This window comes from Oryctolagus cuniculus, chromosome 8 (assembly GCF_051225735.1).
Source record: "Oryctolagus cuniculus isolate XC-2025 breed Fujian yellow rabbit chromosome 8, ASM5122573v1, whole genome shotgun sequence".
Lineage (NCBI taxonomy): Eukaryota > Metazoa > Chordata > Mammalia > Lagomorpha > Leporidae > Oryctolagus > Oryctolagus cuniculus.
Genome location: NC_142874.1, coordinates 145159403 through 145181772, shown reverse-complemented (window position 1 = coordinate 145181772; position 22370 = coordinate 145159403). Strand labels below are relative to the sequence as shown.

The following is a 22370-nucleotide window of genomic DNA, read 5'->3' as shown; positions in this document are numbered from 1 at the left end:
AGCACCCTCGTATCACAAACACAATCCTTACCCTATACCTTATATATTTTACAATTTCATCTTTAGGATTTCTCATTACTAGTGTTTTAGCCATTTTTTGAAAACAAATAAAAAGTTCATGGATACATATATAAGAATTCTTGCATAACTGTAGTTTCAAAAATATATGCTTATATATATGCACAAACTCATACATATGTTGACCTCAAAAAAGACTGCATGCTAACATCATTCAGAAGAGAAGGGTAATAGGCCCCAATCTCATCCATGACTCTCTGATTTAACTTCTTTTGTCCTCTCCAGCCAACTGGAAGTGGCCACATTTTAAGAATTAATAAATATGTGCTCCCTTTGACTCCCAGTCCCTTCACCATGACCAACTGTGAACTGAAACTCAAAGGGAGCACATAGACAAGTCTAGTACCTGCTAACGCTAACTGATGGAGTAAACAAAGGGGAGAGTGATCCAACATGGGAAGTGAGAATCTCAGCAGACTCATAGAATGGCAGATGTCCTAAATAGCACTCTGGCCTCAGAATCAGCCCTAAAGGCATTCGGAGGTGGCTGAAAAGCCCATGAGAGTATTTCAGGCATGGAAAGCCAAGACACTCTGGCAAAAGATCTCTGCGAGTGAGATCCCAGTGGAAAGAACAGGCCATCAAAGAAGGAGGTACCTTTCTCTGAAGGGAGGAGAGAACCTCCACTTTGACTATGAGCTTGTCTAAACAAGATAAGAATCGGAGAACTCAGAGGGCTTCCATAGCCTTGGAAACTCATGACTGGAGCATAGGGAGATTACTGATGCCATAGACAGGAGTGTCAATTGGTAAAGTCAACAAGTCAACAACAGGAGTCACTGTGCACTTACTCCTCATGTAGGATCTCTATCCTTAATGTGCTGTACATTGAGATTTAATGCTATAACGAGTACTCAAACAATATATTTCACTTTGTGTTTCTATGGGGGTGCAAACTGTTGAAATCCTTACTTAATGCATACTAAACTGATCCTCTGTAAAAAAAAAAAAAAAAAAAAAAAAAAGAAATTATCAATTCCCAACTTGACTCTCACTGGGATTAAACATGACAATAGGTCTGCTCTGATTTCATCATCATTTTAAAAAATCATTTATTATTTTTCACTTTATGTTTCTGTGTGGGAGCAAACTGTTGAAATCCATACTTAATGTATACTAAGCTGATCTTCTGTATATTAAGATAATCGAAAATGAATCTTGATGTGAATGGAAGGGGAGAGGGAGTGGGAAAGGGGAGGGTTGTGGGTGGGAGGGACGGTATGGGGGGAAAGCCATTGTAATCCATAAGTCGTACTTTGGAAATTTATATGCATTAAATAAAAGTTTAAAAAAAAAAGAATTAATAAATAACTCAACGTTACAGAATAATTAGTGCTTATGAGTTGCCAGGAAAAAGCACACATTGAAAAAAATCATGAATATCCATTGCAGAAAGTAATATTTTATTTCGCCATCCTAAAATCTGCATATAGAATAGTGATGAAATCATATGAATCTGAAATATCAGATGGTTTAACATAAAAAGGCCACCCATCCCCTTGGTGTCTCACTGAGTACAATAACCTGTTTCATCAGGTTCCTAAGCACTGATTGGGCCACCTGATGGGCGGGGCTGAGAGCCTATGTCCTAGATACCACATCTGTTCAGTGGTCTCTTCATGGCTTCTACTCAGACTACCGAAGAAACCTCCCTACCCCAGAGGTTACTGGTTATTCTCTTCATTTTTAAAAATTCATTTTCATTATTTCTCAAAAGGGGGAAGATAGTGAGAAAGACAGGGAGAAAATGAGAGAAGGATATCTTTTATCCATTGGTTCAGTCCTCAAATGCCCATAATAGCCAGGATTGGCCAGACTGAAGCCAAAAGATCAGAACTCAACCCAGATCTCCCACATAGGTTGTGGAATCCAAAGCCCTAGAGCTATCATCTTCCACATTCCAGGTTGTGCATTCAAAGGAAGCTGGAATTGCAAGTAGAGCCCAAACTGGAACCAGGCCCTCCAGTTTGGAATGCAGGCACCCTGTGCTTTCTCTTACCCACTGGACCAACTGCATGCCTCTGGTCATGATTTTCACATATGTCCATGTGGCTGGCCACGTGGGGTAAGATGTCAAGATGTCTGTGTGGACTCAGAATGGGCAGAGACCCTGTAGTTCTTACACATGCTTTACCATCTCATCACCTGAGACTTGCTCGGGAAACCTGTCACCAGCCATGCTAAAAATAAAATGATACTTGGAATTTTTATCTGAACATTGATCTGTGAATGCTTCCTCAGGATCTCCAGTAACATGAGTAGGCAGAATTAGGCAATACAGATCTTAGTCTAATTGGATCATGGTCTACCCAAAACCCTTTTCTTAAACACTGGTAAGTTCTAAACATCCCCATGTATAGCTGATATGTGTAGGTTTTTTGTGGAAGTTTGAGAGCAAAAGAAAGTCAAAATAACTGATCAAGCTATTTTCCTAGGTCCTCTGTGCTACAACATTGATTAGATAATTTAATCATGCTTCATAGATTCACTTTCACTGACTTTCTGAGTTTCTAAGGAGATTTGTTTTCAGCATTGGCTATTTTATTGTTATCATTGTAGGAAATGTGTCAATTTCATTTATTTTCTGAGTTGAGACAAGAAAACTCTACCTGAGATTGACAATGTTCAGCATCAGTCATTATGTGAGGCAATTAGCTCAAGCTCAACAAGGAGAGAGCTGTGTTGGGTCGTGTTGTTTATGTGCACAGACGAATGACGAGAGGCCTTGAGTCAGGAACATTGTCACAGTTGCCCCCAACTATTTATTGTTTGAAAGTCGGCATGTATGTTTTCACACACACGGAAGTCCCATGGCCTCAGAGGACAAGGGAGTACTCCCCAGCTGATATGGGAGAGCAGACCGACAGACAGACACACAGCGACTGGCTGGGACACGTTCGAGCAGCACACACTCCCAAATGGTCAGTGCTGCAGGAGTCTGGAGGAAAGGAACCTTTTAGGGTTGTGGCTCTGTTTTTTTAACTTCAGTACCCAGTAGAGATTTCCTGAAATCAATAAATACAATGTGAACTAGGTTTTACGAGATGAACCTCATTTCACTAGGTGAGGAACAAGCAGGTTCTCTCACAAGGTCACACCAAGGGGAAACCCACAGAGCCCATCGCCCTCAGAGAGAAATGTCCACAGGGGACAAATGGGGGAGACTGAAGACCAGAACGGAGTTGGAAGTCGTGTGGTAGAATGTCCTGAATCCAGGAGCCATGTTTATCAGAACCCTGGGTAGGACTGGAGCCACATTTGGGGTCAGACTGAGGCCATCCTGGGTCAGGAATGTCATCAGAAGGCTCTGACAAATCCCTGAGAGATCAGGAGCTCTGGCTGGAGCATTGCCTGTGAGTATGAACACAGGTTGTGGCTGATGGAGAGATGTTTCCAAAGTAAAAATGCGAACATTTTCTGCCTACACATTTGGATTTCTCTGGAGACTTGAGAGGCAAGATCAAGTGCGAAGTCAGAACAGGCCGGAGGTCTTAGAAACAGCAGTGGTCTCACTACACTTAAAAATCAACAGGGTGCTCTCGATCGCTCAAAACTCTGATTTCTATGTCTGATTGTGAGCTGAAATTTGTCTGCAGCGAAGCCTTATTTCAGCTATCAATACTCAGAGATCAGCAGGTGGCACTTTAAGCCTCCCATGAAAGAATCCTTCATTTGAACCCCGGAGCTGCTTTCCACGTTGTCAGCTAACTGTGTTTGAGAATAAACAGCTGGTGCAAGAGAGAATGGAGAATAATTGCATAGAGCACCCCTTGCCCCTCCCTTGGGGGTCCATAAGGATCATAACGACTGTACCCACCAACAACAGATGCTGGCGACTGCCAGAGAAAGCATTTGCTCTACAGAGTGTTGCTCTAGCAGAGACTCGTGGCATTCTCAGCAGTCATTGCTGTCATTCTGGGGTGTGCTAGGTTTTATCTGTGCTGTGACACCTGAAACAGCTCCCCCGGATGGCTTCTGTGGACTCAGAATCACTACTCAATAGGCATTCTAGGAGTGGGAGAGGAGGAAGAACTATGCCACCCAGCATCCAGATGACGGCACAGCCCGAGTGTAGGAACGAGAAACAGGTAGAAGTCTGGCATATTGTTCTGTGTCAGGTGACAGCTGGAAGAAGCTGGACACAAGTAGTCCCCTTTCCATGAGTCTCCCATGCCTGCTGTGAACATACTAGCAGTCAGAGGCCTTGATATCCCACAGGTTCCAACCAGCAATGTGTGCAAAGCTGCTGGGGTACAGGATCGACTGATACACAGGCTCCCAGAATCTCAGCACAAAACACAGTGAATCTCATTCTCTAGCTGTACCATTGCTGCTGCCGATTCTGTTACAGTACTGACGATGGTAGAAACGCTGCCTTCTAAACTTACATTTATTAGCATAAAATGACCATAATTTAAGGGGCCTTCAAAATGTACTTAGGATATGTGTACTATAGAAAAATTCATGGATAACAATCTTTTGCACTCAATAGAATTAAAATTATCTTTTAATTCCATTTCCATGAACTTTACTTTCCAAGTACTTTACATTACCATAAGAACATAAGAAGATAATAATTTGTTGAAAGACAGGAAATCAATCAAATTGACATCAAAGCAGTTTCCTTTTATGTGAAAAAATTATGGAAAATGGCAATATTGATAGAAAAGAGAGATTTTTTAAGACCACATGTTTAGTAGTCATTTTTAACTGAAAGAGAAAGTCACTTTTAACATAGTCACATGTGTTGGTGTTTGAGTAAACTGGATATCCTAATTCTTCTTTTTCCCATAACTCTGCAACTTTTCTTCCTTTTTTTTCAGTAACAACTTACCATTATATATATCCTAGAAGCACAAAAATTTCTTGTGAATGAACACAAGAAAGTAACTAACATTTAGAAAAGTGTGAGTGAGGACTGGGACGTTTACATGGAATTTCAAGGGCTTTATATGCACATCCTCTTGTCCGTACATTCAAATGTGGGCTCCTTCGTTTACAAAAGGAGAAGCAAAATTTGCCCAACTCAGAAAAGAGGTAAACATCGTGCAATATATGCAGAGGTGGAAAAAATTTTCTAAAAGCAGACAATGGATTGTAGATGACCCCAAAATTAGTTGAAGATATGTAATATGTGAAAATGCAAACAGAAAACACCAATAAAATATATTTGAAAATGTATTAATATGTTGTATATTCGATTATTCATTATGTGGTTAACCTGCAATGATATGATCATTAATATAATTAGATAGGAAAATACAATTATGAGACTATAGAGATATTTCAGTCTATAAATCATGAAAAGAGTATAAATCTATTGCTATTAGCATCCATATTTTAGTTTTCTAAATGGCACAATTCCTTCTGCCTACAGTCTATTTTTACAAGCCTCTATATATTGAACACACTTACTCTGTAATTAATATAGAATTTTAAACAAGAAGATAAAGGTTTGAGTTGCCATATACTCATTTATTATATTTAAATAATGTCATTTAAATATATCCCTCGGTTTATGTCAGAAAATCTAATTTCTTAGCAAGTATATCAATTTGTCCCTTGCTAACTATATATACATACACACACAAACATATAACATTTTTTGAATATTGGCAAACAAAATATGTAATTTAAAATCATCAAGTATTTTTCTGCCTTCATGGTAAAAGTCACAGATCAAAAGAGAAAAGAAAGGATGAAGAGCATCTTCTATCGTTATCTAAACAAGAAATTCACCAAATGTTGCAACATTCCTGAGTGTTCCTACTGCACCCACCTCCTATACTCTTTTCACTGCATGTATCTGCCAACAACATAAAGGCTCCTTTTGCTGTTGTCTCTACTAAACTCATGTGTTTACCTTTGAGACTTTCCTCTCAAATCCATGGCAGCTTAGCAAAAAATAGTGCATTATAACTTTATTTCAATTACCTTGACAACACTGTTTCACAGATGTTGAGCAATTTGCTATCTATAAATAAGTCAATGAGTGCTTCCAATAAGAAGTTAAGATTTTAAGTATGGAAATTATGCACAAGTTCACACACACCTACGCTCCATTTTTTTACTTTGTATTAATCCAGTTCTCTTCTCTGATAGTGACATTCAAATATTAATTCCAACTAAATGAATATTCTCAGCATTCTAACAGTGCTCCCTAGTCTACACTATGAGAGGCAACACTTTTTTTTTTTGAGAGAAGAGGTGATACTTTACCTCACTTTTAAATTTCCTTGTTGAGGCTGCCCGTCATAAACCGATAAAATGTCGAAATCCTCTTCAAGAGCAAACGTGTGAAATGACAGCTGTATCCTGTTGCGCTCCCCTGTGATAATAATCCAGGTGCAGTTAGCATAGTTGGGGTAGCCGTGAGGAAACCCGGGGCTCTCGATGGTGCCGTTGGGACCCTGGACTAAGCCTCCACAGTTCTGACCTGGAATGAAAACACAAAAGCATAGCACATTACTTTTTTCTCTTCAGTGTGTGCTGATATTAGTTCACAAGGTGCAACCATTTGGGCCAGTTTTTACAATGACTCCTTTGTGTGAATCTCATGCACACACAACAAACGGTAAATTGCATCAGTGTACCACAGTGCTGAAAGAGAGGGCAAGAACAGCAGTGGTAGCTGGGGACAGGGAGGGATCAAAACACTCAACAGCATTTGGCAACTCATTAGAATCCAGGGGAAATGTCTGTGTCTATCCTTTTCAATTATAACCTCTTCTATATGTGGAGAATAAATCCAGTGCTATCTGCATAGGATCCTGCCAAAAACACTCTACTTATGTTCCTTTTGTGGGCAGTTAGGCTACAGATAAAATAAACCTTATAAAACTGCATACATTCAGACACACACCTACCAACATAGCCAAATGACTGCCATATGCGGTGATGGGAATAGGTTGGTCAATACACCAACTATGGATTAGCATCTAGGCTGGCAAAAGTCCTACAAGGCAGAACAATCAAACTGAACACGGGGAGCTGCTCTGGTTGGAAACAAAAGGCATAAAATGAGCAGCTTTCTATGATGATCAAATAAAAGCATCGCCCAGAAAACTACTGACACAGGCCTTCCCCACTCTCAACGTCGCTATTAGCTGGTGAGACTGGGCTGCAGGGAAGAGACAGGAAAGCACATCTCAGAAGTAAGGGAGCTGTGGCTCTGTTCCTGTCCTCCCAGCTCTCTCCTTGTTCCCTGGTAGCCACAGTTCCACTCTTGTCTTCTAGCAGGTCAACTTTGTTGCTTTTAAACATAACTCTAGTATTCTGTAGTTTAGAATATTAAATTGTGTATTTCAGAATAGTTATAATATTGGAATTTGAATGTTCCCAACACAAAGCAATGACAGGTGTTGAGGTGATGGATATGCTAATCACACTGATTAGATAATATATACGTGTAGCATGTGTTGGAATATCGCACTACATGTGCAATCATTGTGCATTGATTACAAAGGAAATAAATAAATAAATGATGGGAGCAATTCAAGTGAAAGTGCAGCATTAAAAAGAGGCACGAATGTTTGAGCTTCCCTCAGCAGGTTTGCAGAATCCTATGCTTCCCTTGTTCCCTCCCCTCGGTCCAAGCTCCCTGAGACAGGTGCAATGAGGACTACTCAGTGTCTCAGATTCACAGGTAACAGAACAGCGATGCAGCCCCAATGGGTAGCTGAGTGTAGGACGTGTGCCAGGGAAACCTGGGCCCATTCTGCCACTACTCCCTAAAATTTCATGTCATCAATTCTAATATCAGGATGCTCTAGCAATCTCTAGACTTGGAGAGAAGCTCCTTTGATGAAATTGCAGCCCCAGGCTTCCTGCAAGGACCCGGCGTGGGCATCTCAGGAACAGGCCTGCTGCTGACCACTTGTCCCACTCCTACATCTAGACAAACCGACGCACCCTTGTCAGTCTCGGCGGTGGCTCCTCGCTGCTGCCCTGGACCTTACACACGGGCCTTGGCTCCGTGATTGTCTGCTCCCTGTTTTGTCTGCCTCCCTTGCCCATGCAACTGCTTCAGCTGGACTAAACTCCAGTGCCGTGCTCATTTGATCCTCATGGATGCTTGCATCTTTTCTCTCCATTACTGCTTAGAGTCTGCTTACCATGGCTGCCTGTGGACCAGTACACAGCATGAGACAGGGCTGTGAAAATGACCAACACAGGTCCCATGTTTCAGCTGCCCTGCTGGCCACATGCCAATCACTCCTCTCTTGTAGCTGTTCCAACTTTTAATTTGTCTGAACCTATTGATTAAGCAGTTTCTGGAAACGCATTTTGTTTTTCCTTAATCTGGCCATTCCCCACCAATGAGTTTAAATGCATTTCAATGTTTTGACACTAAGAATATTACAAAAAATGTTGACAGGACCTGGGCATGCTCAGATTACTGCATGGAGTGTAACTGCTTGAACTCAAGTATTATCCCAGCTTTTATTGTTGAACTGCAAACAGAAAATTATTTCCATCTATATTTTATGGTTTAAAAAAATTCAGAATAGTATGTCTCAGTGAGCTCAAATCTTTTACAGTAATATTACCAAATGCTTGTGGGAGTTGGCTAAATCTTAATAAAAAAGATTTAATGAAAGGGATTTACGAGTTTAAAACCAAAGAACTAATAAGAAGCCCATTTTCCACTAAATTTAAATCTAACAATAACACTGTAACAAGTAGATATTAAAGCTGTGGGGTTTTGAAAGGTCTTTACAGAAAATAGCTTTTCTAGTTTATCTACAATGCTTGCTTCATATAAATCAAAAAAAGTGAAGACTTGATTATAAATTGGAGGACAGAAAATAATTTCAATAGAAAAATGTCAGCTGGAAAGTGCCTACTATTCTAGACCCAATTTGGCAACCCAGATTATGAGATACTAAAATTTTCCAAGGAATACCATTTAGGGTGACATTTAGATGGCAATGAACAGAGTGAATTTTGCAGAATGAGTCACATTTGATCAGCAGTCAGACTTTGCACAGGTCCTGTTAAAAACTTTGGAACTGCTCACAAGTTCTTATGGAGTATCTCTTCTCCATGGCCACACCTTGAAATCATCCCAGAAGATTTAAAATGATCTGTGCTGAAGTTAGCTTCTGATTTACTATGGGTGAGCCAGGAAAATCCAAGATAATCTTAAGAAGAACAAAACTAGAGATTTCATGCCCCTTAATATTATATAATGTTACGAAGCCACAGTAATTAAGAGCATTTGATTTGCATGAAATTATATGCACAATCAATGGGAAAGAATAGAATGTGAGAAAAGAAAAAAACCCGCACAGAGATAGATGTTCGATTTATACTGGGGTCCCAATAGTACACAGGAGAAAGATCATCTTTTTAGTAGATGGTGCCAGGCTGATTGGATGTCCAAATAGGAAGAGTCAATCTTGATTCCTATCTCATAATATAAATAAGGATCAACTGCAGGTGAATTATAGACCTAAACATGAAACATAAAACAGTAGTGCTTCCACAAGATAACATAACAGAAAGCAACTTCATAACTGTGTGAAAACAGTTCTTAAACTGAGCACAAAAATTAATAATCTAAAAAAAGAAGGAGCTAAATGGGAATCTAAAAAGAGAAGCTATTTGCAGTACTCAGATTTTAAAAATGGCACATATTTAAGGTCCTGAATAAAACTCGCCGGTCAGTGAGAAAAGGCAGCATAACAGAAAAGCACTTTGGATAGCTAGGGTTGCAGAATCAGATGTAAAGGAGACAAGTGGATCTTGAAGTGGAAGCAGCCTTGGCCACTTTCTCCTGTGGGCCAGCACCTGTTCTGCAGATTAAGGGAAATAGCATTTTGTGTTAAATGGAAAAAGCAGACAAAAGAAAAAAAGCTGGCTTACTTAACTTGGTTTTCACAAAGCAGTAGCCCTACCTGCCGCACATCCTCACTTGGTCTCCCCAGGAAATGACAATCTGCCCGAGGAGTAAGTAACATGAGCTAGACTGAACACTCCCTGTGTAAGAAGTGTGACTACAATAGCTCAGACTGGGGTGACTCCCAGGAAGCAGTGCCAAGGAAAACCCTGTACTGACACTGCAGATGCAATCTACCTAACTAACAACTGCTTCCATGTAGCAAGTCAATACCATTGCCATCTGCACGCTACGTCCATGCTTCCCCGTGCGCCCCACGAGCAGGGACTGACACATCGTTTCTAATGGAACTGGTTTCACTCCCCAAATGCATAATCCTAAAATGTCAAGTGATTACAGTTAACAAGCGCAAATAACTTTGAGTTGACTTTCCTCATTGATGCCAGAATTGCGCTCAAGTATGTTGTTAACAGACAGTATGCAAAGATGGCTTCAATAGAATAAATCACTTTAATTCGATATAATAAATCCTTAGACTAATGCATGTAGATTTTATATGACATCTGTACAAACGTTTAGAATTTGCATATAATTTAAAGTAAAAGCAGTGGGTGCAACATTCCTGTAGTCCTACCAGCACAAGCTGCCAGGATTTAGAGTTTTCTTCAACTGTTTCCAGTGAAGGGCTGAGGCCAATTCCTTGTGATTTCTCTCCCTCAGTTCTCACGTGCTGGTGGGCACTTGCCTGCTCTTGAGCTTACAGACTCAAATGTTTACAGACTGTTTTGTTTTTAAGTGATGTACACCTAAGAATGATTAAAAGTTGACTTTCAATATGGCTTCAGATGAGCAGGTAGTTTTAACTGGTAAAAATTTTAATGGACAAATTTTAAATGCTACAAACCTAATCATATTTTAGCATACTGCTCAACACCAATCTCTTATAACTATATTTGTAAATTATAGTTCCTCAGGGAAATAGTTTGCAATGTTTCCATGATAACTTTAATATTGTAGTTTAAATTGAGTTTTTTGGTAAGGAATGAAAACTTAATTATTATGGAAGAAAAACATCTAATGGTCTTTTATACTCAGATACTGATGCTAGATGTTATCATGAAATCAAACATCAATATCAATGAGAGAAAAAAAGTTTAAATGTATCTGTAGTTATAAGCATACATATGTGTATATACATTTATTCTTATTTCTTGATCATGTTGACGTTTTATTTCATTATATATGTACATATATAAAAATTGTGTGCATATCTAATTATGCAACATCCAGTAACTCATGAGGACACTTTAAAAATGTCATGGAAAGTAGAATTGCAGAGCAAATTTAAATTGATGCAAAAGTATTGAAAACAGTGCATATGAGGGATCTTCAAAAAGTTTATGAAAATGCATATTATTAAAAGTTCATGGAGTTCAAAAGTTTTGCACCAGCATAAGCTCACCCTGAATTCCACTTTCCAGAGATTGCCGAAGTCCCCTTGTGCCTTCCATTTCCTAGAATAAAGTTTATTTGCTCAGATGATTCAATTGTGATTCATCCTGATTAGAGTTAAGCATTCGGTGAATTAAAATGTTTGTAAACAGCATCCTTCCTGGAGCCCATGTGTGGTTCAAATTGCTGTTTTCCACAAAGCTGGGCCCAATGAGCCATTGCTAGACACTGGTGGAGGAGACGGTACTTAAGACCCTCTGAGAAAAAAAAAAAAAAAAAAAAAAAAAAAAAAAACAACTTTGCTTTGCATGCGATGAGGAAGCAGTTAGCTTAACCTTTCCTCTGCTCCTAGTTTTATCCATGTGGAGCAGGCTCGCTCCGTCAGGAGGGAATACCTTTGCGATGCACACCCCCTCCTCGCCTCCTCGAGAGCTAAGGCTTAGCTTTCTGGGATGTCTTGACAGGTGGTTTGGTTCAGTGACGGCAGAGATGTCAGCTATGCTGTTCAGGATGTTTAGAAAACCAGGTAGGTGCATGGCCCTCCGTACAGAATTGTCCTAAGCAGGGCCCAAATCACTTGACGAATGATGGACAGGGCTGCAGAGGCACACAGTCTGCAGACACCTAGGGGAATGCACAGTGGCCTCTGTGTCCCTCCCATTGGAGAGTAATGAAGAACAAAACTAATTTGTTGGACTAAAAATTAATTAGACACATCAGATTCGATTGTACCTATTACTGTGAAAGTTTGCAGCTGTTCCACATATTATTACCATCTATGTAATGTAAGCGTGAAAAGACCAAATGATTAGAGAAACACTAGCTATATTATCAAATATATACTGAAAATTTTAAGTCAATGTATATTTATTATACGAGACGATTGTTTGAAGTTTGTATACGTGAATGTATTTGGTTGTATTTTTGTGTCTACAATTATTGATATTTTGGTGTAAATGTAACCTTATCACAGGAAACTGCAAATAAAAGAACACTCATTTGAAGCCTAAAAAAAAAAAAAAAGAGCAAACAGATTTGGGTGTAGAGTTCCATTGTTGTCACCACCACTGAGGACAGATGTGTGAAATGGCTTTGGTACATCATGCCCTGTTTGCACCAAGCCCAGACTACCACAATGATGCCTGATTTTAAAAACCACACAACTCATGGGGAAAATTGCACTTGCTTTTTACTCTCAGTGACACTTTCAATGCATCTCCTATACCCATTCTGTGAAAAGTACAATGCACGGTTTTTGTATCCTATGTAAATTAGTATGCAAATAAAACTATAATTACCTGCTTCACTTCAGGTTTTTGAGCTCTGAAGCATCTCCTAACTTGGCACCTTGTGATCAAACTGTGCTGAGTACCCGTAAGCCCCCTGCAAGACTCACTGCTATCGGACTGTGTAACTATCCAGCAACCCTCAGCTGAAGCAAAATAGTCTACCCTGATAAACAATGAATTTTCATTGTCTTTAATGACCCAGGAGGATGACTGATTTCCCATAGCTTCAGGCTTTCAAATATCAAGGGGCCTCAAATTTCAGTGATGGAAGTGGGAATTTCCCTGACCAAGTAAGTACTTTTTGAAGGGATGAACAAATCAAATATGTGTTAAATCCTGCATTATCATCTACAGTGGCATCAGTTATTTCAGGGTCGTCTTTATTTGGAAAATGTTTACTGGGAGAAAGGCCATGTCTCCAGATGCCCTTCCCAGAACTCTAAATAAGGCCTATTAAAATTAAAGTCTTCTGGGTATATTGCAGGAACAACAAGTTTTTTTTTTATTTAGTAAATATAAATTTCCAAAATACAGTTTATAGATTACAATGGCTTCCCCCCCCCATAATTTCCCTCCCACTCGCACCCCTCCCATCTCCCACTCACTCTCCCATTCCATTCACATCAAGATTCATTTTCAATTCTCTTCATATACAGATCGATTTAGTTTATATTAAGTAAAGATTTCATCAGTTTGTACCCACACAGAAACACAAAGTGTAAAGTACTGTTAGTACTAGTTATAGCATTACTTCACATTGGACAACACATTAAGGACAGATCCCACATGAGGAGTAAGTACACAGTGACTCCTGTTGTTGACTTAACAATTTGACACTCTTGTTTATGGCATCAGTAATCACCCTAAGCTCTTGTCATGAGTCGCCAAGCCTATGGAAGCCTGTTGAATTTGCCGACTTTGATCTTATTCCGACTTGGTCATAGTCAAAGTGGAAGTTCTCTCCTCCCTTCAGAGAAAGGTACCTCCTTCTTTGATGGCCCCGTTCTTTCCACTGGGATCTCACTCACAGAGATCTTTCATTTAGGTCCTCTTTTTTTTTTTTTTCCAGAGTGTCTTGGCTTTCCATGCCTAAAATACTCTTATGGGCTCTTCAGCCAGATCCGAATGCCTTAAGGGCTGATTCTGAGGCCAGAGTGCTATTTAGGACATTTGCCATTCTATCAGTCTGCTGTGTATCCGGCTTCCCATGATGGATTGTTCTCTCCCTTTTTGATTCTATCAGTAAGTATTAGCAGACACTAGTCTTGTTTGTGTGATCCCTTTGACTCTTAGACCTATCGGTGTGATCAATTGTGAACTGAAATTGATCACTTGGACTAGTGAGATGGTATCGGTACATGCAATCTTGATGGGATTGTATTGGAATCCCCTGGCACAATTTTAACTCCACCATTTGGGGCAAGTCCGATTGAGCATGTCCCAAATTGTACATCTCCTCCCTCTCTTATTCTCACTCTTATATTTAACAGGGATCACTTTTCAGTTAAAATTTAAACACCTAAGAATAATTGTGTGTTAATTACAGAGTTCAACCAATAGTACTAGAACAAAACAAAGAAAAAATACTAAAATGGATAAAGTATTACATTGTACATCAACAGTCAGCACAAGAGCTGATCAAGTCACTGTTTCTCACAGTGTCCATTTCACTTCAACAGGAACAACAAGTTTTAAAAAGGATATTTCTCGGCACACCAAGAGAAGAAGCTGAATACCAGCTCCTGGAATAAGAGCCTTCGGGTGCTTGGTTGGGTTTTAATCCCAACCACTTAGGGAAGATTACTCACTATGTGAGCAAATAAAAGAACCACAGCCTAAAGTATCTGAGCCTGAGAGAGTCAAGAAACTGAAATTCTTCTGCCTGTGGGCAAGGCCAGGCAGATGAGCCAGGACTGATTGCTAAAACTCACTGAAAACCATGATGTTTTCACTACTCCAGGGAAATATAGGAGCACAGACTTTCTTCATCCAACCAAAGCTTTTTCTTGTAACCCCATGCAGATTTGGTCTGCTGAACTCCACTGCCTCAGGGCTTCTGCACCTGCTAGGCCAGCTGCCCTCAATGCTCTTCCACCCAGATCTTCCCATGTCTGACATCTAATGGAGCAGAGGGAGTACAGCTTGCTCTCGGTACATACATCTCCATCTGCACCTCCATCATTACACAGCCAGCGCTGGAGGAGACGCCAGTTGAGAGTGAGGTATGAACAGACTGCAGCAGCCTGTGCCACTGGTGCTACTGCCGGAGGGAGAACCTGTGGACCACATGAACTTTCAGTCTGGCCTGGAGCCCTAGAGGGGGCAGGGTACCCACCTAATCCAAAGAAGCCAAAGCACATTCATTTCTCCTCGTGTCACCACAGTGGAGAGAAAGTGCCATCTTGATGCCAGGAGACATTGCAGCAGTACTTGTACATGGAACCAGATTTTACAACTTTGAGTCTGGTTGGAGGGTTGGCAGAAGCTGGACACCAACTTAGGACTATGAGGTGCTCCTGTCCCCTCACCCTGTCACAACCTCTGGGGCTCAAACTGCCAGAGTGGAGCACCCACTGGTAGCTGGCTCTGGGATGTCTCTGCTCTCTCTGTGGATTGCGTGGGCTCCCAGGGCTGAGAATAGAGCCTCTGCCCGTGACTGTAGGAGCCCTGTGTGCTGTGACTGGGGCAATTCTGTGACTACAAGACATGGCATGGGGTGTAGCTGGGTCTCTGGGCAATCACTGTGTCTGACATCAGAGGCTCAGAGCTCCCTGACTGCCTGGGGTGTGTCCTTGCAGACGGTTTCATGCTTACACTGAGGACTGCACAGAACCATTGTGCACGCCATGTGCCTGCATGGGTGGGGGTTGCACCCACTGTGGGCTAACCCTAGGCATTGATCACCTTAGAAGAGAGGAGGTAAGGTTAGGATTATGCCAACAGATGTAATCATACTTGGCCCACTGCTGACAATAGAGGAGATCTACCATACCCACCTGGGGTGTGACCCTGGATTCTCACCCCTCCCTTGAGCACTGACCAGAGCTCCCTGTCCCACCCAACCTCTGGATACCCACTGAAGAGGGGACACACGACAAAGCCACAGAAGCACAGGTCAAAGATAAAACCCATCGAAAGGTAAAGCCAACAAGTGTTTCCACAAATGCCTAAAATAAAAGCAGAAATACAAGAAACAAGGACAAAGATGACAACATGACTCTCCCAAAGGAGACATGATACTTCAGTATTAGAATGTGAAGATGGGGGCTGGCTCTCTGGGTAAAGCCTCCGCCTGTAGCGCCTGCATTCCATATGGGTGCCAGTTCGAGCCCTGGCTGCTCTACTTCTAATTCAGATCCCTGCTAGTGTGCCTGGCAAAGCAACAGAAGATGGCCCAAGACCTTGGGCCCCTCCACCCATGTGGGAGACCTGGAAGAAGCTCCTGGCTCATGGCTTTGGATTGGCCCAGCTACAGCCATTTCAGCCATCTGGGGAATGAACCAGCAAATGAAAGATCTCTCTCTCTCTCTCCCTCTCTCTTTCACTCTGTAACTCTGCCTTTCAAATAAATAAATGAATAAATCTTTTAAAAAAAGACTGTGAAGATGAAGAGATTGACGAGATGCCTGAAAATGAATTCAAAAGAATGATTATAAAATAACCCAGCAAAAGCCAGCACCGCAGCTCACTAGGCTAATCCTCCACCTGTGGCACTGGCACACCGGGTTCTAGTCCTGGTTGGGGCACCAGATTCTGTCCTGGTTGCCCCTCTTCCAGTCCAGCTCTCTGCTGTGTCCCGGGAGTGCAGTGGAGGATGACCCAAGTGCTTGGGTCCTGCACCCACATGGGAGACCAGGAGAAGCACCTGGCTCCTGGCTTCGGATCGGCGCAGTGAGTCGACCACAGCGCACGGGCGCAGCGGCCTTTGGGGGGTGAAGCAATGGAAAAGGAAGACCTTTCTGTCTCTCTCTCTCTCTCTCACTGTCCACTCTGCCTGTCAAAAAAAATAATCCAGAAACATAAATAAAAATTTCATAAGATAAAGAAATCCATATGTGGTATGGGTGAAACCATTTTAATGTTAGACAAAATAGACTTTAACATAAAAGCTGGAAAAAGAGTTGAAAAAGGGCATTATGTAAAGATGAACAGATCAATTAAATAGGAAGTTGTGACTGAGACAAATGTATATGTACCCAATACCAGGGCACCAAGCTATTTCAAGCAAATGTTAGTGGATCTAAAGGGAGACACAGACTACAATAGTTATGGGGAACTTCAATATCCTGCTCTCATCAATGGGCAGATCAGTTAGACAGGAAATAAACTAAGAAACAATAGAGCAAATCTACACTATGGACCAAATGGACCTAACTGATATCCATAGAACCTTTCATCCTGCAGTTGCAGAATACAAATTCTTCTCTCTAGTACCCACAGATAGAACAAGAAGTAAATGAAATAAAAACAAACAAATAAAAAACAATATAAAAGATCAGTGAAATGAAGAGCTGTTATTTGGAAAAAAAAAAAGAAAAACAACTAAACAAACTTGATATACCATTGGTACAACTAACCAAAAAAAAAGAGGGAGAAGATCCAAACCAATAGAATCAGAGATGAAAAAAAGAACATAACAAGAGATACCTCAGTGATAAAAAGAATCATCAGGAATTACTATAAAGAGCTATATGCCAGGGGCAGATGCGGTAGCGTAGCCAGTAAAGCCACTGCCTGCAGTGCCGGCATCCCGTATCAGCGCTGGTTTGAGTCCCAACTGCTCCACTTACACCCAGCTCTCTTCTATGGCCTGGGAAAGCAGTGGATGATGGCCCAAGTCCTTGGGCCCCTGTGCTCACATTGGAGACTCGTAAGAAGCCCCTAGATCCTGGATCCTGGCTTTGGATCAGCACAGCTCCGGCCAGTGCGGCCATCTGGCAAATGAACCAGTGGATGGAAGACCTTTCTCTCTCTCTCTGCCTCTGCCTTTCTGTAACTCTGACTTTCAAATAAATAAATAAATATTTTAAAAAAGAGTTATATGCCAACAAATTGAAAACCTAGAAGAAATGCATACATTCCAAGATACATACAATCTACCAAAATTGAGTCATGAAGACACAGAAAATCTAAACAGATCAGTAACCAAGATAGAGATTAAATAAGTAATAAAGACACTCCCAAAAAAGAAAAGTCCAGAACCAGGTGGTTACACTGCTGAATTCTACCAGACATTTAAAAAAAGAACTAATATTTCAATTCTTCTCAAGCTGTTAAAAAAAAATTAAAAGGGTGGGAATCCTCCCAAACTCCTTCCATGAAGCCAGCATCACCTGAATTCCTAAACCTGAAAAAGATACTACAGAGAAAGACAACTATAGAACAATATCCCTGATGAAAATAGATTCAAAAATCCTCATCAAAATACTAGCTAATTGAATCCAACAACACATCAGAAATATCATTGACCTAGACCAAATGGGATTCCTCCAAGGTATGCAGGGATGGTTCAACATTTGGAAATCAATGTGATATACCACACTAACAAACTAAAGAACAAAAACTGTATGACTATTTCAATAGATGCAGAGAAAACATTTGATAAAATGCAGCATCCTTTCATGATGAAAAACTTAAGCAAATTTGGTACAGAAGGAACAGTCCTCAACACAATCCAGATAATTTATGATAAATCCATGGCCAGAATCCTAAGAATGGAGAAAAGTTGGGAGCATTCCCACTAAGATCCAGAACCAGACAAGGGTGCCCACTCTAAACACTGCTATTCAATATAGTCCTGGAAGTTTTAGCCAGGCAAGAAAAAGAAATCAAAGGGATACAAATTGGAAAGGAGGATATCAAACTATCCCTATCTGCAGATGACATTATTCTACATTTGGGGGAACCAAAAGACTCCACTAAGAGACTATTGAAACTCATATAAGCATTTGGTGAAGTGGCAGGATCTAAAATTAACACACAAAAATCAATATGCTCTGTATAATCAGACAATGACATGGCTGAGAAAGAACTTTTAAGATCAATAATATCCACAATAGCTACAAAACTTAAATTCCTTGGAATAAATTTAATCAAGGAAGTCAAAGATCTCATAATGAAAATTACAAGACATTAAAGAAAGAAATAGAAGACACAAAGGAATGTAAAAATATTCCATGTTTGTGGATTGAAAGAATTAATATCAAAATGTCCATACCCTCAAAAGCAATCTACAGATTCAATAAGATCTTAATCAAAATAACAAGGACATTCTTCTCAGATCTAGAAAAAAACAATGCTAAAATTCACATGGAAACACAAGAGACCCTTAATAACTAATGCAGTTTTACACAGCAAAACAAAGCTGGAGGCATCACAGTACCAGATTTTAAGACATACCACAGGAAAGTTATAATCAAAACAACCTGGTACTGGCAAAAAAATAGACATGTAGGCCAACGGAACAGAACAGGAATTCCAGAAAACTATCCACAAATTACAACCAATTTGTCTTTGACAAAGTAGTTAAAATCATCCCTGGAGCAAGTTCAATCTCTTCAACAAATGGTGCTGGGAAAACTGCATGTCCACGTTCAGAAGTATGAAACAAGACCCCTACCTCACACCTTGCACAAAAATCCACTCAAAATTGATCAAGGACCTAAACCTATGACTCAATACCATAAAACTACTAGAGAACATTGGGGAAACTCTACATGACGTTGGCATAGGCAAAGAACTCTGGGAAAAGACAACAGAACCACAGTCAATCAAAGCAAAAATTGACAATGGGATTACATCGAGCTGAGAAGCTTCTGCACAGCAAAAGAATCACGCAGCAAAGTCAAGAGGCAACCAAAAGAATGGGAGAAGACATTGGCAAACTATGAAACTGATGAAGGATTAATATCCAGGATCTATAAAGAGCTCAAGAAACTCAACAACAAGAAGAAAAACAATACAGTTATGACAATGACCAAGGACTTGAAGAGGCATTTCTAAAAAGAGGCTATTCAAATGGCCAACACATGAAAAACTGCTCAGGATCACTAGGCACCAGGGAAATGCAAATCAAAGCTACAATGAGGTTTCACCTCACCCCAATTAGAGCGGTTCTCAAACAGAAATCCAGAAACAAAAAATGCTGGTGAGGATGTGGGGCAAAATGTACCCTAATCCACTGTTGCTGGGAATGTAAACTGGTGCAGCCATTGTGGAAGACAATAGGAGATATCTTAGAAAGCTGAAAATAGATATACTATAAGACCTAGTCATCCCACTGCTTTGAATTTACCCAAAAAATGAAAAGTCAACAGACAAAAAGAGTTATCTGTACCCCATGTTCACTGCAGCCTAATTCACAATAGCTAAGATATGCAATCAACCCATATGTCCATCACCGATGACTGGATAAAGAAATTCTGGTATGTATACACTGTGGAATACTACTCAGTGGTTAAAAAAAATGAAATCCTGTCTTTTGAAATAAAATGCATGCAACTGGAAACTATTATACTGAGTGAAATAAGCCAGTCCCAAAAAGACAGATACCATATGTTTCCACTTATCTGTGGTAACTAATAGAGTACCTAAAATGTAATGTATTGGAGTAAAATTGACAGTTTGAGATTTGATGCTCATTTACAGCCCTTATGCCTACTGTTGAGCAACCATGCTTTTTTAATACTATTTGTTGAACTCTTTAATTAGTATAGGGTTACTCTTATGAGTATACTGAAAATAGAACTTTGTAAAACTTAAGAGTGGGAATAGGAGAAGGAGGAAGAAGGGTGGGAGCATGAGTGGGAGGGAGGGGAGGGTGGAAAGCATCACTATGTTCCTGAATCTGTGTGTATCATGAAATTTGTATATATAAAGCAAATTTTTAAAAAATCAAAAAATATAAAATATAAAAGATAAGTATTCCCTACTACTTTGGAGGCTAATGTTTTCTCCTACCCCCCACCGCTATGTACCATGGCTTCACTGCCTTTGCATTCCGGAAGGGGTCATAATCCTGAAGTAGGCAAGAGGGCACTGAGTCAGACCTGGATCCTCAAGGCTGTGATGTCAATGCTGTTTCCTGTGCTCTGGCACCCAGGGGAGGGGCTTCGGTTCAGCACAGCACTGCCACATTCTCACCTGCTGAGACACTGTCACAGCAACTGTGATGGAGCAATTTGGTGTCCTCCTACTCTGCAGAGACTAATTAGGAAGAGTGCAGGCATTGCATAGGGGTGAAAGAGCTCTGGGCTTTGGACCAAGCAAACATAAAATGTGGTTACTTCCAGCATGGAGCCTGTTCATTGAATAAGTTGCCTCATGAACAGGAAGCTCAGTTTCCATGAATATGATGTGAGGATGATGCACAGGGTGTAACCCACTTGTGACTGAGCTACAGCTCACTGAATAGAGATAATAGAGATGGGAGCTGGAAATACAAGAGGTTGTTCCTGATGTTACCAAACAGAGTGACTCGCTGGACAGCCTCTGATGATAGCGAATTCCAGGTGTGAAATAACAGGAGATGGAGCTGCCCTTTGTCATCTGGAACCACCCTGTTGTCTTTAGGTGTCTCCACTATCTTTGATCTCAGGTGACGCCTTTATGAGCATGCCTGCCGGCTGCTTAGGCCATGTGCTGCAATAGCCAGAGGTTGCTACTAACGAAATTCTATTGCAATGGCCAAATTATTTAGTTTCCATCATTAAGAGTGACAGTGGTGATAGAACCACATGAATCACAACAAATTAAAGCAAAACCAGCAAACACAGTTTTATCCATGGTTTTCAGATACCACAGGGATGCTTTTGATATTAAGGACGTTTTGCCTGAAGCAGGCTCACATCTAAATCTGCACCACCCCCTTCAGAGACCTCAGATGCTTATTTCAATACTGGGAGTCACTGGAAGCCGATTATACTTTGCCCCTGAAAACAGTCTACATGGCCAGGGACATAACTGTGTCCTTCATACATTGCAGTAAACCAACATTGTTATATGAATATCAGATATTCCTTTGCCGTTTAATGAACATCCTACAGATGAACAACAGCATTAAGGATGAGTGGGATTGAGTTGTTTCCAAAGTTTGAAATCACATTATGTCACCCTTCTGCTGTACTGTAGGAGACACCTACAAAATCTGTCTCCGTCAGTCTCCAGGTAGCACCCTGACTTCAGAGAACTTAACTGTAATGTCATGCAATCATCACGTTAGACAAAGCCACCAGTCTCTGTAGGCCACATCCAAGTTATCTCCATGTTGGCGCGTTATCTCCATGGTCCTGTGCTCTTTCCTCCCCTCAACCATGGACGATGATTTCTAGATGAGGACCACATATGCATGTTAAAATTCTAACATTTCACTCTATTGTAATGCTTAGTTGTTTCTACATTAAAAAGTCAATTTGAGGCTCCTTGATTTATTACTTTATTTGAAGCTTGACTATATTCTATAAATTTAACATGAAGGAATTGATCAACAAACTTTAAATTTATCAAAAACCACAAATAGGTTTGTGTCTGCACCTCTCAGCCAGACTCCCTGAATGTTTAGGCCCCACTGAAATGCCTCTCTCCTTCCCATTTCCCTGTAGGTGAGTCACCATGAGATGATGCTATAACCACCTTGTCCATGGTCTTGAGGATAGCTGTAGAAGCTGATCAGTCCCCTGTGGAGTCTTGGCCATTAGCCCTATGACAATTAA

At 40.6% G+C, this 22370-nt stretch overlaps 1 protein-coding gene across 2 annotated transcripts in view; it reads right to left on the bottom strand.

Annotated features, from left to right (window-relative positions):
* Positions 1–22370, bottom strand: part of CSMD1 (CUB and Sushi multiple domains 1) — a 2062046-nt gene that overhangs the window by 1672540 nt on the left and 367136 nt on the right. For both annotated transcript variants that reach the window (XM_070047233.2, XM_070047234.2), the window contains exon 2: positions 6298–6514. In XM_070047233.2, coding sequence (XP_069903334.2) covers positions 6298–6514 — 217 coding nt within the window. The remainder of the gene's footprint in view (positions 1–6297; positions 6515–22370) is intronic.